This window comes from Fundulus heteroclitus, chromosome 7 (genome assembly GCF_011125445.2).
Source record: "Fundulus heteroclitus isolate FHET01 chromosome 7, MU-UCD_Fhet_4.1, whole genome shotgun sequence".
Taxonomy (NCBI): Eukaryota; Metazoa; Chordata; class Actinopteri; order Cyprinodontiformes; family Fundulidae; genus Fundulus; species Fundulus heteroclitus.
The window spans coordinates 37066220-37083490 of NC_046367.1; the positions used below are offsets into that span (position 1 = coordinate 37066220).

Sequence of the window (17271 nt, forward strand, 5' to 3'; positions counted from 1 at the left end):
ACGGCTTCATTATAAGAGTGAAGAAGCCCTTCGAAGCATTCAATTTTATTAATATAGCGGCAATTCATGATACATGTCATCTCAAGGCACTATTTGAAGTCAAATTCGATTAAATCAGACAGATTGGTCAAAAAGTTTCCTCTCTAAGGAAACCCAGCAGGTTGCATCAAGTCTCTCCAAGCAGCATTCACTCCTCCTGAAAGAGCGTAGAGCCACAGTAGACAGTCGTCTGCATTGTTGATGGCTTTGCAGCAATCTCTCATACTGAGCAAGCATGAAGCGACAGTGGAGAGAAAACTCCAGTTTAACAGGGAGGAAAACCTCCAGCACAACCAGAACCAGGCTCAGTGTGAACGCTCATCTGCCTCGACCCACTGGGGCTTAGAGAAGACAGAGCAGAGACACAGAAAGCACAGAAGCACACATTGATTCAGGAATCCTTTGCGTTAGATGGTAATAGCCGGTGATCTGCCTCCTTGGATGATGTCACAGCTAACAGATCGCCTGACCAGGTGTACCTACTATGAAGAAAAACATTACAGAGAACAAAAACTTATATCCTGAAAGAACAGCAAGCAATGCAAATTGAAGAATATGAGAAATCAGTAGAGTGAGAAATAGATCCTGATGTCCTCCAGCAGCCTAAGCCTATAGCAGCATAACTATAGAGGTAGCTCAGAGTAACATGAGCTACTCTAACTATAAGCTTTGTCAAGAAGGAACGTTTTAAGATTAATCTTAAAAGTGGACAGGGTGTTTGCCTCACAGACCAAAAGTGGGATTTTAAAGAGATTTTCTGGCGAGTTAGGAGTTATAAAATAAATATTAACTAAAATTTATGAGAAAGAAAAGATCCTACAGTGCGGCTGAACTACTGTTTTCCCTTTTCTAAACATGTGAACACGGTTGTGACTTTTAACTATTTAATAGATTTAGATTTTCATTTAATTGTACAATTTCGTTGACATGTTTTTTTCTCAGATTAAAATGCTGATAATAATAATCATCATCAACATTATCAGAATAATGTTAAAGTGAAATAAAAAAAAAAGCTTTTGCAGCTCCTTTATCCTTCATCTGATTTCCAAGCTTTCTTTCCTTTTTTATCTTCCTCTTTTTTGCTTTCTGTGGTTTTAGAAAAAGGAAAAATTTGTTCATGAAATTATTAATTGTGTTGTGTTGCACTCTCACACTAACTGTAGTCGCTGCCTTGCACTTATCTGTGTGAAACGTTCATGTTTATCTGTTTTTGTGTGTTTGTTGTATTTCTAACGTTGTGGTGAATCTAAATGTGAGCGCCTCAGTGAGTCGACGGAGCAGATTCCCATAATGTTAGTCACGTTGGCTTTTTTTTTTCTTTACGCTTGGTTAGGGTTTAGGAAACACTGGTTGCGGTAAGTCTTCAGGATATAAATGTAAATCAGCGATCCGTCGTTTGTGCGCGCCTTGTTGTTCTCTCTGCTCGTTTGCTTCAAAGTGTGCCTTTTTGTTCCTGAATGATATCTCTGCTTGTTTAGAGTCGTGTTAGTCTCCGCCGTGTGTGTGGGTGTGTGCATGTGGGTGTGTTGGTTCAGGGATTTTTGGCCAGTATCAGACAGTGTTGGTTTTATTTGTCTGTGTGTTTACACTGAATCTGGCAAACAGCTCTGACCTTGAATACACTTTGCTGTTCAAATTCACCTCAGCTATAGTGTCATTTGGATGAACATGTTGGTGCGTGTTTGCATTTCTAAGCCTGCGTTTGTGTACAATAGGCACATTTCTTAGGCTCTGTGAGTTATTTTGCTTGCTTGCTTGTTTATCTTTGTGCATTAGTGTGCGTTTGTGCCTGGCAGTGTTTTTACCCCGCTAATGAACTGTTTCATACTCTGAATTAATTTCATTTGGCACTAAGGTCCAAATAAGAATTATTATTATTTTGTTATTTTTTCCCCCCTAATGTTTGTTTATGCACAAGAATAAATTGAGAGTAAAGAATCACTACATATGTATTTATGCACATGTGATAATTTTGTATTTATAGTGTAGATTTCTCATTATTTATCTCCTTCACTGTATCTTATTATAGCTGTTACCAGGATCCTTAATCTTAACTTTGTTTTCCTTGTAGTTTTTAGTTATGTCTGCCTTCAGACAGTTAATAAGCTTGAACAGTTTCAAATAATTTCAAATTTCACTATTAAAACACGCGTAGCTTGGTTGTGTGATAGGAGCCTATCTCCTTTATGTCATTCTAACCAATCTGAAACCGTCATCAACATGAAGACCAAATGTGGAATGGTCCATTCTCTGATTGCTCTAGTCTGGAAATGCTTTCATGCTCTTGAGGAGCTCTGTCAAAACTTGGAGAGCCTCCTTTTCACCAGTACTTCAGCTGAACTGGTAACATCGTGATGAGGTCAGTGGGTGTGCAGTGTCATTGGTGAGGCTGGAAATTAAACAGACTTCTTCTGATTTTTTTTTTTTCTCTGATTAGCACACTTCCAGCAGGTCTGCACTTTCTACTGGATGCTGTCAGACACGGTTGATCAACCGAGCAAAAGCAGACGTTTTGGCCACATGGGAATTGTGTTGTATTATCCTGCCAATGAGGAAAAAGGGAGTCTACCGTTGGCCAATCAGAGTTCTTCCTCTGTGATGTCTTAGACTTCAGAGATGTAGGACTGAATAAATTACTTTTCTTTAATGGAACTCTGTCTGCTAAAAGTTACTTTCTATATTAAACATATTTAACTACATGAAATCATTCTACAGGATAAATGCATGTTCACCCTTAGGACTTTGAACAAATGACCATTCAGCATTGAAGCTTAAGATGAATAGTTAAGAGGAAAATGTTTGAGAAAGATGCTGTATTTCATTTTGACTAAAGCCCTAATCTAATGGGATTAGTTTTACCTAGGGACCACATGCGATTTGGAATAATTGCAGATTGTCTGTGTTGATAATCCTGTTCAAATCTGCCATGTCAGTAATTTTTAAAAAAATTCCCTCCCAAATTACCTACTACATTTTGTTGAACTCCAAAACTAATCCAAAGCGAATAGGCATCTCTGTGATTTGGACAGAAATGGGTAGGATCTGAAACGTGATTGGGCAGCTCTTGTTTTATGGGCACCTTTTTATTTGCGTTTGGCGAAGAACGGAGGCTAGAAAATCTTTTGGGCCCTGGGCCAGCGGCACCCTATTGACCTGTAATGTACGGCATCAAAAAGAAAAGGCTGAAGAGAAGGAGCAATATAAGTTGCAAATGTTGGCTCACACCATAAATTGCACTGTGCAGTAAAATTTATTTTTGTTTTGTTTTTAGCCTTCTGTTATACAGAACCGAGCTTTGTCCATAGTCTGCAAAGTAGTTTTAACATCGACTCACTGGTTCACGTCATTCCTTGCGTCCATTGATAAATTATGTAACCAACCAAAGGTTAAATTAGAGACAATAATTATACTGCTACTAGCTACTCCTATACTACTACTACTAGTGATGCGTAATAGTAGCAGCACATTAACATTGTATTTGGGAGATGTCTGTAAATTTCAGCAAAATCTCAGGCTTTGTTTAACCCATAAAAACAGATTTTTTTTTTTTACATGGGGTCCCCAGATAATACTTATCCTATGCAAGCAGGGCTTAAAAATTTATTATGTGCACACATTGAAATTTTGCAGGTCATTTAAAATTGGCAAAGCAGTCTCTCTTTAAAGATGAAAAGGTTTAAAGATCACATAAGGAAGGTAAAATATTGGCGTTAAAGCTGTGATTCTGAAGATTACCCAGAATCCCTTTAGAAATTTATATAACACACACACACACATATATATATCAGGGTATGCCCACCTATGCAGCCTGGCTATTGTACCATTTTTGTTTCCAACAGATTTATTTGTTTCTAAGTTGTATTGCTGACAGACAGACTTTATTGTCATTCACAATGTACATTTGAGCGACATTTCATTCCAAGGCTGCTATCACACCACCTCCACCTCCCTCAGGTGCAGCCTCTGCTGGCGGGAGCTCCCGCTGTGAGGTTGGCCGCTGGGTCTGGGTGGTAGAGCAGTCCAAGGCTGCTCAGCCTCTGCAGAGTTTTAATGTCTACTGTCGTTGATATGCAGGATATGCGTAGTTCTAGGATAAACTGACAGTTGTATGCTAGTCTACTATTGTTACACTGAATGTTCAGTGCTAAACTAGACGCTATAGATACTATATATGCCGCTGTTACTTACTTACTTGTACATGATATAGTTCATTGTTTGTGGATAAGGTTTTGAAACGACCCCTCATGATCTCATTTTGTGTTTTTGTGTACACTATGGAGAACCACTTAAACCAGATCATAAGAGCAGACATCTGTACATGTTTGTTCTATCTTAACTAAATCTGCTGGTGACCAGCACAACCTGACATTAAAATCCCCCTAAAAACCCAATATTGATTGTTTTTTTATGGTTTGTAAAACAGGCTAGCTGCAGACAAACACAGCCGACATAAAGGAATAGTTGAGTGTCGAAGAAGACAATTTGTCTATCTGCTGTTGGGGAAAGCTGCTATTGATCTATCATCCACAACAAATGCCTTTTCACTTCAAATAGCGGGAGTCAGTGAAAACAGATTTCTGCGTGTGTGAGGTGAAATAAAAAATGTGTTTTTGACAGTTTGGCTGATTAAGGTGCTAGCAGTGAAGAGGAGGAGGAGGAGAAGGAGCAGCAAGGGAGTTCAGGGACAAAAAAAAAAAAAAAAAAAAGCTGAAAACTGAGCGGGAGATAAAATGATTTATGGGAGATCTGAGAGGAGAGATAAATGGCATCCAAAATATCAGATTGCAAGAAAACGAGCTGCAGGAAAAAAAAATAAAGCAGGTGATTAGTGTGGAAAGAGGGAGGAAGGGATGGAGATGAAGGGGACGTGATATCTTCAGACGTGCCTGTCTTCCCCTGCAGTTCCGAACGTCTCTGCTTTCAGTCGCACGTGTGCAGATGCAAGCAGATAAAGGGCATTCAGCAAAGTGATGTGCGGTAATTCCAGCTTGTGTTGTGCAGCAGCAATTCACACGGAGAAGCGATGGCTGTATGTAAATTGCACTGGAGAGGATTTTGTGTCTGTGCATCAAGTTGTCATAAGCCCAGACAAAGCCGTATCAGTGTGAAACATCTGCCGCATCTTCAGCTGCTTTTTCATCATCTCTCATTTTTCTTTTTGCGTAGCTTCACTTATCTGCACACATTACTTTACTTCCGTCTCTTAACTTTGCCGGGAGATAACTACCGGCAGATTCTCCAGATATTGTTCACAACAGAGCGTGGTGTTGGGAATGTAAACCCCTTTTCCTTTTGGGACAGGCCATAAGCTCCAAACGGGCCTCGGTAAAAGCCGGTTTTCACAAATGACGGCGGCTGGAAGTTCATCCATAAATTACGATGAGGGTAAGCTTCCAGCTTGGCTGTGTTTATGTCTTCCTCCACATCCATAATGGAAGTTTTTTTTTTTCCAGCCTTCCTTACAGTCCATCTCCTGTAAGGCTTTTTTTGGAACAATGGACTCAAAACCAACACCATGCCGCTGTGCTTGCGAGCCTATTTTCACCCACCTTTCACTCATGTTGTATTGAGCAGCAGTAGCCCCACTTAGGAGGCTTTCAGACGCAGTATTGAGCTCCAGGTTGCCGGCGTTTTGGAAGCACTCCGAGCCTAGAATGCAGGAAAATAGATTTTAAGCCCAACAGTAGTGCTCTTGTTGGGTTTATGGGGTGTAAAGTGTAAATATAGAACAAGCTATTATGTTTCCAGCTGGATTGATTTAAGTAGGTGTTTAGATCAGATGTTCAAGAGACAGAAGACGGAAAACAGAAGCTGAAACGTCTGGACCCTCTCTTTAACTTTCAAGAGCATTAAAGCAGTTATACTCATTGGCATACCTGTGGAAAAATCCTTATTATAAATTAATATTTTATTGCAGTAATCTCACACATGAAACAATACTAAACATCCAACCTTTAATCTGAATGCTTTTATTTAATCAGGTAAAAGAAAAATCCCATACTTATGCACAAAATTACTATTGGTACTATCTTCTAATAATAATATTTCATGACACTGGAACGTACCAATAGAGGGACCTTTGACTGCCTTTGCTAAACCTCTCCAGATCAGAGGTCAGCATGAATTTTCACAAAGGGTACTAACAAACGTTCTACATCAGGGGTGTCAAACTCATTTTGGTTTAGGGGCCGCATTCAGCTTAATCTGATCTCAAGAGGGCCACACGAGTAAACTCATTGCAAGATTAAATAGAACTAATAAAAGTGGACTTGTTGTTAATTTTTATATTAAATTAATTTAACTTTTACACAATATATTATGAATAACCTCAGCGTTTTTAAGAAAAGTATGTGCAATTTCAACAATACTTTTACTCAGTTAAACATTAACTTGTGCATTATGCATAAGAACTGATCACAGTGATTGTACAATGTTGAAAAACATTTATTCACATTTTTTGGAACTTAAAAACACTGTCCTACATGACAAAATACATCAATCAGATAAAAATTAAGAAATGATTTAAAATCAATTTTCCACATTTGAAGCTCAGCGCTACCATCTGCTGATTAAAACACAGCGCCCCTCGTGGACATTATAGGAACTGCAGATTTTCAATTAAACGAAGTACATGTTTTTTTCAATAATTGTTTTATCATTCTCTTCCTTTTATCTCCTCTTTCTTTCGCCTTTTCTTTTTTATTTTTGTTCTTCCTTTCCTCTCCTACTTTCCCATTGTAATGTCCATATCATTTGAGATATTCCCTGCATGAATCATAATAAAACTATTCACATTCATAAATCAAGTGGAGCACTATGGCAAAAGCAGTACTGCTCCACTTGTGAAAGTCAAATCTGTTGAGCTCTTTTTGGCATTAAGACAACAATTCTTACTGCCACATTGCCAGACAGGACACTGGGGGGGGGGGGGGGGGGGAAATATTTTTAATTTTTTTTTTGAATAATGATAATGCATTTAGCCACTGGGCTGGACTAAATTGTTTGGCGGGCTGGAATCGGCCCGCGGGCCGTATGTTTGACACCCCTGTTCTAGACGATACCCAGATCATTGGCTAAAAACGTATAATAATTGCCAATAAAGTCTACATGTGGGAGTCCTAGTCATTACAATAGTAAACTTTATACATCGTTGTAAATAATGTAACTTTTTCAAGCTCAGTAATTAAAAAAAAAATGCAAATGTGCAAGTTCTTTAATTTGACAGCATGGTCGGTGTGGTAATGTTAACACAAGCTATATTAAATAGGATGTGGTCCCATTTAATTAAAGCGAACGTAAAAAGTGTGTTTATTGAAAGACAAATGTTTTTGTGTTGTATCTTAACATTCAATTCAACATTCAACTGTAAAATTTTAACTCGTCTGTAATAATTTTGCCTCAATTAAAAATAAAAAGTTTCCATCTGCACCAGCCACCAGTGCTGGCTGGCCAAATCTTTTGTGAAATGCCGTTGGGGAGGCCGCGGAAAGTCGGCACGTTGGACACGCCCGCTCTAAACAAATCACACAGTTAAAGTAGCTTTTAGCAAAATCCACATATTTAATTTTGATTGTAAGGCAGAAAAAGCCCTTTTCTGACATTCCTCCCAACCAGTTGGCATGTAGCACCGTCTAATGGCCGCTACGGAGACTTGGTGACCCCAGGAAGCTGCATTTTTAGAGATATTTTACCTCCCTTATTATCTTCCGTAATGTGCATGGTGGGAGGATAACCATAGGTGTTTAATTCAGCCCAATGACCAGTGGCTGAGGGAATTGGGCATCTGTGTCGCATCATATCGATACTCAGGGAACCAAAAAGTCATGAAATGGGTTTGTTTTCTTACCCGCTGGAAAGGGAAAGGTTTTATAATTTGCTCTATTTGTGTTTTTTTTTATGTCCTTGACTTGTCCAGCCACTTCCCTCAGGTGCTTTTTTGTCCCTAAAACAAAACCACCAAAAATACACTCAACTAAATGTGAAGATATAAACATTTATCCCGGCCGGTACACAGCAGAGCATCACTTTCATCGAATTTCTCTGTGGAAATGCAATTTATTATCATAAACATGAGTGTAATCTGATTCCACAGGTAAGAAAATCTGTTTCGCTTTGCTGTGTTATATTTATTCAGGTTATGCTCTTTTTTTTCTGCTTTTCAGTAACTAATGGAAGTTATTTTCACATGGATGAGGAGGAAGAGGAGGGAGTGCAGTACGGACAAGATCTGGAGATCAGCAGCTCTAACCAGCAGTCCTATTTACAGGAAAGGTGTGTTTGAGCTTTTTACCAGAGTTGTCACACAGAAAGCTTAAACATATCTGATAATTAAACCCCAATGATGACTATCACCTTTACTAATCGCTCTTTATCAGCTTCCTATTCTCAGCCTTGGGGAAAGTTACAGATAGAAATGTCTTGATTCAATCTGAAGAATGAGGTGCTTTCTGATTGGCTGGATTTCAGGTCACTGTGAATCCGGGATGTTCAATTCCAGTCATGTTGTTTTTTATGCAGTATTATAATTTAGAGCTGTAGTCATTTTTTATATAAAATATGCTCATAATAATGTATGTATGTATTTTTTGTTTGTTTATTTAAATAATGAAATAATCTTGAATTTTTTGACCCAACAAAACAATCAAGTGAAACAGAAAAAACTATTTAACATTTTAAAAATGATCCTATTGAAAAACGTAAAGGAGGTAGATTTTTTTTCTCTCCATTTGAATGCTGTTACAATATCAAGCAAATACATGAAGTTGCATGTACTTTATGCATATATTGGATAAAATCAATGGTTTTCAAATACTTATTAGCTAATAAATCATTACAGCTTATTACAGATTATAATGTTTTTGAATATATGATTGGAATTGTAATAATTACAATACTACTACTACTAATACTACTACTAATACTAATAATAATAATACATTTTATTTTTAATGCATTTACATAGATAAACCTCAACGTGCTACAAGTAAGATTCTTAGGCAGATAAAAACAATTTTAAGTATTTCTTTGAATATAATATCTATCAATTCTAGGGTTTCAACATATGAAGAATTAGCCATTCTGAGGTTATAAATCAATGCAATCAGCCTTAGATGGAAAATATTTTAACTAGATTGTCTGTATGATTTGCTAGAATTGACTTTTTAAAGTGCCTCAAGGTGACCCGTGTTGTGAATTGGTGTCAATAAATAATCAAAACTGAATAAGTCACATGCTTAGATCAGCAACCTTCTCATTCGTGGTTCGCAGTGAAACCCCTACGACGTCTCCCGTGGCCCAGCCCCAGTCTCCCGCCCAGGGCCAGAATCCGCTCCAGTTCCAGCACATCAAGGCCTCCAAAAGCATGGACCTGGGTACGACTCAGAACCAGCATCACACTGGTGGGGATAACTCCTTTGTTTCTGCATCTGGCCTGCATGGTGTCTGCATGCATCCCGTCGCCGTCTGGAGGTCACCGTGCTGCTTTATGGCGGCTGCACTGACGACACAAACCGCATGCAGACCGACGTCAGTGCAGGCTCAGAAACAACGTGTAGGATCTGTTGACAGCTTGTCTACTTTTATGAGCTTGTTTGCATTTTTGTTTACTAACTTACTCACATTATTGTTGATATCTCTGTAAGAAAGATAATAATGCTGTCAGTGCTTTCATAATTGACGGGCTGTGGTATGTTTTCGTTTTCTGAAACCCTCCGTCGCTGTTCCTGTTTAATTTTCAGACAAAGCTAACATTTGGTGTAAAATTTAAACAGAACGCCAGGATGGGTCTTCCATTTCAGAACCAAATGTCAGAAAAAGCGACTTTCAGCCACCGTAATGACGCTTTCGCTGACATCTCTGTCACCTGTTGCTCCCTGATTGCTGATGTTCTCGTGCGAGTGCTGAGTGACATTTCAGTCATTGTTAAGGAGTCAACTCAGAAATACGCGCGTGTGTGTGTGTGTGTGTGCGCGCGGACTGGTGTCTGTTCCTTTGCATACATCAACGCAACATGACAGCGGTCGCAGCAGCGCAACAAAAGTGTTTTGTTCCAAATGTCACTTTGCTCGGTCCTCCTCCTCGACTTCGCTCGGGCGCCAGATGTGAAGCGAACGTCTGCGTGTGGATCTGAACAAAAGCGAGGGAGAAATTAATGTGAACTGCGCAAACATTCATTTCTACACAAATAACATGCTGATGATACGTCTTTTTAGGGCTTCGCCTCACCTCTTTTGTTGTTTTACACACTTAGATGCAGATTTACTACGACTTGGCTTATGTCTCTGTCAGGTTTGGTGTAGATTTGTGCTATTTACTGTCCATTCTCGGCTCTGAATTAAGTCCAATGACGTAAAGGAGGTTGTATCTCAGGGCTTTTTAACCCAACAGTAATCCTGGAAATCTTTCGTTCTGCTAGAGCTTTTATTTTCCAGCAGTTTATCAACAGCCCTGATTTAATGATCCCGGATGTCCCTATTAAGGCATTTTTAAATAATTGGCTGTACCTGTTGTTGGCCTCTGGTTTCATGTCGGCTGCAGCTGACAGAGTAGCCATAAAACGTAGATAGAAAATTAAAGGTTTCCAGGGGACTGGGAAAAGGCAAAAGAAGGATTACAGAACAGCTGACTGAATTTAGCGCTGGTGACTTTTGGAGCTGCTGGAGTCATGGCCTGGGTCTCTGCATACCCTCAAACATTTAGCACACCTTTTCACGTTTCAACCATTAACTTCAGTTTATTTTATTGGGATTTTATGTCATCGACAAACTTTTTTTTTATTTAAAGGGGAAGGATAAATAGTTTTAAAATATATTTACAAATACACATTGGCAAAGTGTGTCAAACTTATGTACTGTAAATAAAAGCCAGTGCAACCAGTTACTTTTAGAAGTGGCCTGATAATTCAATATAGCATCAAATTAAATAGATTTGCTTTTCTCAGTTGTGTTTTGCAGGTAAGGTCACATTATGTGCAGAAAAGGTTAAAAAAAAACCCTGCATTTAAACAGGGGTAGCTATGCTTTTGAATGCCCCCATACAGGGCAATTATTCACAATAACTTTATTCTCCTCATAGATTGCAATGTGCAGCTTGTGCTGTGAAAAGTAACAACAGGTAATAGATTAAGAATTGGTGTCTGTAGACAGATACTAATCTTAAATGACTCACTGAAAATTGCCTGGGACTAAAATCATTTCATTGGGACACTTATGATAAGTATAATATTAATATATATATATATATATATATATATATATATATATATATATATATATATATATATATATATATATATATATATATATATATAGCATTGACCGTCTGTGTGCAAGTTGTAAGGACTTGCTGTGGCGAGCCTCAGAATATGAGAGCAGCTAAAAGGACTCACACAAACACCTCAGGTTTTAAAATTTGAATATGATCTTTAATAAATCTGTGGCAAACAAATTGCCATCTTCAGTATAAATTCTTGAATCTGTAAGCATTTAGCCAGCAGCCGTATCATATAGAAAAATCCTAAATACAGAAAAGATGTAAATATGTTTAAGAAGTTACTTGTCTCTTTGCTCTCCAAGTGTACACTTGAGAGGGGGGTGTTCATGCTTCCCTGGATTTTTATTATTTTCTTTGGGAACATGTTAATCCTGTAAAGTAGCCTGAAATCCTGACTAATCTCTCTCAGTTTTGTACTTGTTTGCAACATTCCTGGCGGATTTGTCAAGTTAGAACAAACATGTTGCTTACGCATTACCAACTAAATGAGGACGCTGAAGCTAATAGGGGAAACATATAGTCAACACAGGGGTTTTAATGAAAATACTGCAAGAATAATAAAGTATAATACAGAAAAAAGGGGCTGGAATTGTGTGGGTAACCAAAAGCAGACGAGCACAGACTTAAAATGACTCCAAAAAATTATGAATCCTAACAATTTCCTTTCATTAAACACGGTTAACTTTAGCTTCAGTCAGAAAATATCTAATTCTATGCACAAGTGACTTTTCATTAGCATATGCAAATCAGATCAGATCTGGCTCATTAGTGCTTCAGTCTTTCGAAATTAAAATGTTGACTATCGGATTTGTGTAAAATATCGGTTACACAGACGCACACAGATGCCACCGTAATTAACTGATATTTCCCACTTGATGTACGAGTTGAACGCTTTAAAGAGTCTAAAAGTTGGTTCTGTGCAGAATTATTTTAAACGTAATTCATTAGCAGCGAGCTTAACTTGGCGCACTTTAATTAAAGTGATCATTCAAACTCTGCCGCTTTGGCTACACCTCTTTCTAAAAAAATAAAAAAAAAGCTAGTAATTTGGCTGATTTAGACATAAGTATTCATTGAGTAAAGATAATTACTTCCTACTTTAATAAGAGGGGAGCAAAGTCTAGTGAACAAGAGGAGAAGCTTTGCATGGACATATGACCAGTGGGCATTTTCCGTGTTTGTTCCCTCGTCTTTTTGTTTATTCCACTGAAACCGCAGGGATGCAAAGTTTGCAAAGTTTATGTAACTTTCTGACCCAGTCCAGCTTGGCCAGAAATTATCCAGGGTGTGACTCTGGGCCGGCTTTCCCACTCAGGAAATCAGGGTCATGCAGATATGGCGTCTGCCCACGACCTCACCCGTGAACCTTCTCCCGCTTATCTGCGTTATCTGTGGCCAACGCTCGCCTTGACGTGGCTGACTAAGCAGTAAATCTTCCAACACAGAGAGGGATCCACACTGAGGGAAAGAGAAAAATAATACCAGGTGACACGTCGTTTGAAACGTCAGTATTTTTCTTTTTTGCATTACTTTAAACAAACTTTTCCCAATAGAATCAGCCGCTAACTTAATGCTATTTTCACCCCAAGCCTGATCTCTTTAGTAGGGCTGCACAATATATGGTCTTCGCAGTATTAATCTAGCTGTCGGCTAATAGATTCAGGGGCTGCATCCTTCGAAGGATCTGGTCCATGTAGGCCGGCTCCTTCGAAGACTGTGAAGGCCGGAATTGGATTTGCTAGCCTCCACCAGCTGTTTCCGCTCTTACCTCAGTGTAACTATTACTAAATAAATTAGTAATTTCCAAATATACTCCCCAGTCCCCCGTGGGATAATAAAGGACTTTTCTTTTCTACTTGCAACAATATGACATAATAATTAAATTAAGTATTTATTTCAATGAATTATTCCATTTTTAAACTTAACTTTGATCTCAGTCGAACCAAGTTGCTCTGTAAGAAATGAAACACTGAAATAAAACAAACATGAACTGTTAGTTGTCGTCTGACTGAATCACGTATGTGTTTAACTTCCTCTGAATGGTGACAGCCAGCGGGACTTTGAAAACGAGACGCGGGGGGGGGGGGAAATGTACAGGTGAGCGTCGACCACTGTCCCCAGCGCAGCGGGGATAGACGCCTCCCAAACGCTCGGAGCGGTGTCTTGATCAACTGAGCAGACATCTTGAGTTTTACGCAACTATATTCCCACCTAGAAAGATCTTAAAAGTTAATTTTGTGTCACAGAAAGTGTAATATATCAAACTTTAATCAGTGTTTAACACTATCACACTGGACAATGATCGCCCAAAATGCTAAAGGCCACAGAGTGATGGAAGCTCAGAGGAGAAGGAATATATAGCACCTAGTAACGCAGTTGCAATGTTTACCAAGATTATCGCCATTGCAATCTTTTCTCATATGGTGCAGTCCTAGTGCTTAGGCTCTTTTGAAATAATGATGTAAAAATCAAGGAGCAAACAGTAATTTAAAGAAGCTAAATCTCACGTGTTGAGCATTAAAGTTTTGCAAGAAAAGCTGCAGCACTTGGTGGGTCTAACATTTTCCTGGATAAAAATGGCAGGTTTTATGATGTGAAAACGAAAAAAAAAAAAAAAAAAAAAAACCTTCCTCCTTTATTGTAGTCTCATATTTATAATTCAAACAAAAAGATATGAATTTTGTTACAGGAAACCCTAAAAATGAAAAAAATTTGAATAAAAAAATAGACAATAAATCAAAATAGAATTTAGATTTATTGTGATGACAGAAATCTACATGATGTTTACATACTTCAGAAACTATTGTTGTGATGGTAACTTTTTAAATTTTTCCACTAATCCAAGAGCGCAGTAATACTTATTAATGTTGTTTTATATGATAAAACTCTTTATCGTGTGCCGTTCAGCTAAAAAATGGCACTACTTAATGTAACCTATGTCCAGAAGTAGCTTATTCAACAATTGGTATGTTGTTGTTTAATTTTTTTATTTATTTTTTGACAACGTAGTATTTGTGCTTGTGGGGTTTTGCCTGCGGTGTTGTGCAGTCACAAAAAAAATGGTGAGAGATTTTTAAATACAACTTTTAAGTACATGTCACCCATCCGTAGTGCACACACTTTTACATTAATAATCTGTTAGAGCTTCTTTTGAGGTCTATTTTTTTTTTTTACATCACTGAACAAACTGAACATTACATTGAAGGACCTAAAAAAGGTACTTCTTAAAGTGTATATAAGAGGTACCGTCACCATCACTGTGCGAACCTTGTACTGTAAGCGAAAGGCTATTTTACATAATATTGTTGATGGCTTTTGTTTCATGATGCATAAAAACCATTCGAAAAACATGTAAAATGTTAGAAAAGCTCAACTCTTAATAGATAGGAAGGTCAATGTAGCTTACTGCATGAAGCAATATTAAAAAATGTAACACAAAATGCTTAGTTTGCACTCTGAGAACCTAAGTTTTTAAAACAAATTAACCAGGATATGTTTTAGCAAATATTGCTAGCTGTTTCAACTGCTGTAAAAAAAAGCAAAAAAAACAACAACAACAAGATAACATAATTTCTTCTGTCTTTGTCGGTCTTGATTTTATTTACCTGTCAAACGGAATTCCATGCTTGCAGATTATTTACATTTTTTCTTCTTTTTTTCCCCCACAGCACCTGCTTCTGCTTTGTCTTGTCGTTGCTATTTAATTACTTCGGTTTTATTCTGTTTGAGTACCAAAAAAAAACAAAAAGGGCTTTAGAAGGGCTTTATGGTGGTGGTAAAGCACCAGTTCTTATCTCTGTGGTTATTGGTGTCTGTAATGCTTTAGTGCTACCAGTCAGTGCATTACTGTTTGGCTTAGAAAGAAAAGGTGGAGGAGCAACGGCGTAATGGAGTTAGGGGCAAAAATGATCAAAGCAGTGACTATAGGAAGGAGAGCAGAGCTGGATGAAGAAAAATGAAAACATTGAAAAACATATGAGAGGTTAATGGTCAAAGAGGTCAAAGGGACACTGTGGCTTTAGAGTGAACGGGAGGAGGGAGGGTGGATGAAGAATGAAGCAGAGGCTGAAGGGAGGACGGAAAAGTGCTTCGGTAGCACTGAAGCCGTCTTGACATCACAGGAAAGAAGGGCAGCGTGTCGGCCATCTTGTAAAATGAGACTTGAAGTATAGGGGTTGAGTAGACAATGGTGGATTAAGGAGGAGTAACAGATGTGAAACGAGAGAAGAGAAATAAAATCCACAGATTGCAAACAATGGGAATCAGAATCGGCTTTACCGGTCAAGGATGGGCGCACACACACAAGAAATCTGACTTTGGTTTCAAGTGCTTACAACAGACAGCTGTTAAGTGTAAATATATAAACTTTAGAGGACATATAATGGAAAAAAGGAAGAAAACACATCAGTTTAACTAGTTCAATTATATCTGCTTATTAAAGTCATTTTTTTTGTTTGTTTTTCAGTGGCCGATGAGAGCAACCTCGGATCCCTGGATGGAGACACGTCTGGTGAGACATGATCAGTTTCAGACAGAGAAATACACACATGTCAACTGCAACTAAAAGAAATAAAACACATTTAATCATACCGTCTTGCATTATAGTTAGAGGGAAGGCAGGTAGTTATGCACACGTCAGAGGATGAACGTACAGGGCTAAAAGGCGTGCAACATATGGATGAAGGGGAGCTTGCACGTTCTATCGTCACATAATTTCTTAGCAACTAAAATTGGGTGAAAATGAAACATACATACCAAATGTACTCTATGAGTTAATGCTGGGAGGCAAATGTACATTATAAGTCACACTTTTGTTCATAGTTTGGTTGACCATATGACTTGTATTCAGGTGCAACTTGAATATCAGTTTTAAATGGTAAATCATACTGACCAACATGAACCAAGGATTGAGCATTACCGTCTATAGCCACAAGAGGGTGCTCTAGGCTCGTCTGCTCCTAAATCACTGACAACTCAAACATTACCTCATAGACAACCAATAATGAACACGTTTATATATTGTTTCGCTGTTTCAGACCACGACAGAACCCTGTAATTGGTCTGTCTGTGAAGCTAATAACAGCTAGCGCTAGCTTACATGTCTGTTGTCCAGGCGTTTTAACAACTTCACTGATACTCTACATGAGCTTTATGTTGCTCTGAAACATCCATGTCATACTTTTAGCTTAGCATGTAGCATCGTTATGCTCACAGTCTAATTTAGGCATAATTTTGATAACTTTAAGCGTAACGGGCCGCTGAAATGCGCTGGATAAAACGGGCTAGTTGGAGTTGCTAATTTACCCCATTCATCCTCCCAGGTATGGTCCTTGTTATTCAGCCGGTTGTGAATCCAGCTGTGTAATTTAATAAGTTGTTTTACCAGATTAAATGTGAGTTTTTAGTCTTGGATTGTGTGAAATACATTTCTAAATGAATGCGTATTGTCCGGAGTGACTTATATATGCTATTCTTCCTGTTTATGACACAATTCTTGACTGATGCGACTTACATTCTGGAGCGACTTATAGTCCGAAAAATACGGTAAATGATAATCATCAAGTATGACCGAATTTATTAAACTAAGAGTTTTACTGGTTTGTTTGTCCGGAGCATACAGGTGTGAGTTAATACGGTGCTAAGGTTGAAAGACATCAGCAATGACCTCAGAGAAGCAACTCCTGTTGCCTGTAGATCAGGGGGCGTGTTGCTAGATCAATATCAGAAAGGGAGAAAGGTGTTCCCAGATAGAAAACCCCTAGGGGAGTTTATAATCTCCCCAATATTGAAGATCACAGCAAATTTTCTCCGGTCTCACTCTGCTTGAATGTTAAAGCGGAGTGAAACAACAAGTATGTGTTGTTTGGAGGCGTCGGTAAGTTGTGCTGCTAAGAATATGGCAGCACATCTTAGGTTTGTAAAAAGGCTCCCAAATAAACCTCACACTTCTGTAAAAATGTC

At 38.3% G+C, this 17271-nt stretch overlaps 1 protein-coding gene across 4 annotated transcripts in view; it reads left to right on the top strand.

The window, feature by feature from the left end:
- Nucleotides 1–17271, top strand: part of pard3bb (par-3 family cell polarity regulator beta b) — a 302455-nt gene that overhangs the window by 130756 nt on the left and 154428 nt on the right. For 3 of the 4 annotated variants that reach the window (XM_036139581.1, XM_036139580.1, XM_036139583.1), the window contains 3 exons: nucleotides 8202–8310; nucleotides 9307–9437; nucleotides 15776–15820. In XM_036139581.1, the coding sequence (XP_035995474.1) occupies nucleotides 8202–8310; nucleotides 9307–9437; nucleotides 15776–15820 (285 nt within the window). The remainder of the gene's footprint in view (nucleotides 1–8201; nucleotides 8311–9306; nucleotides 9438–15775; nucleotides 15821–17271) is intronic. The other variant, XM_036139582.1, reaches the window with a different exon arrangement.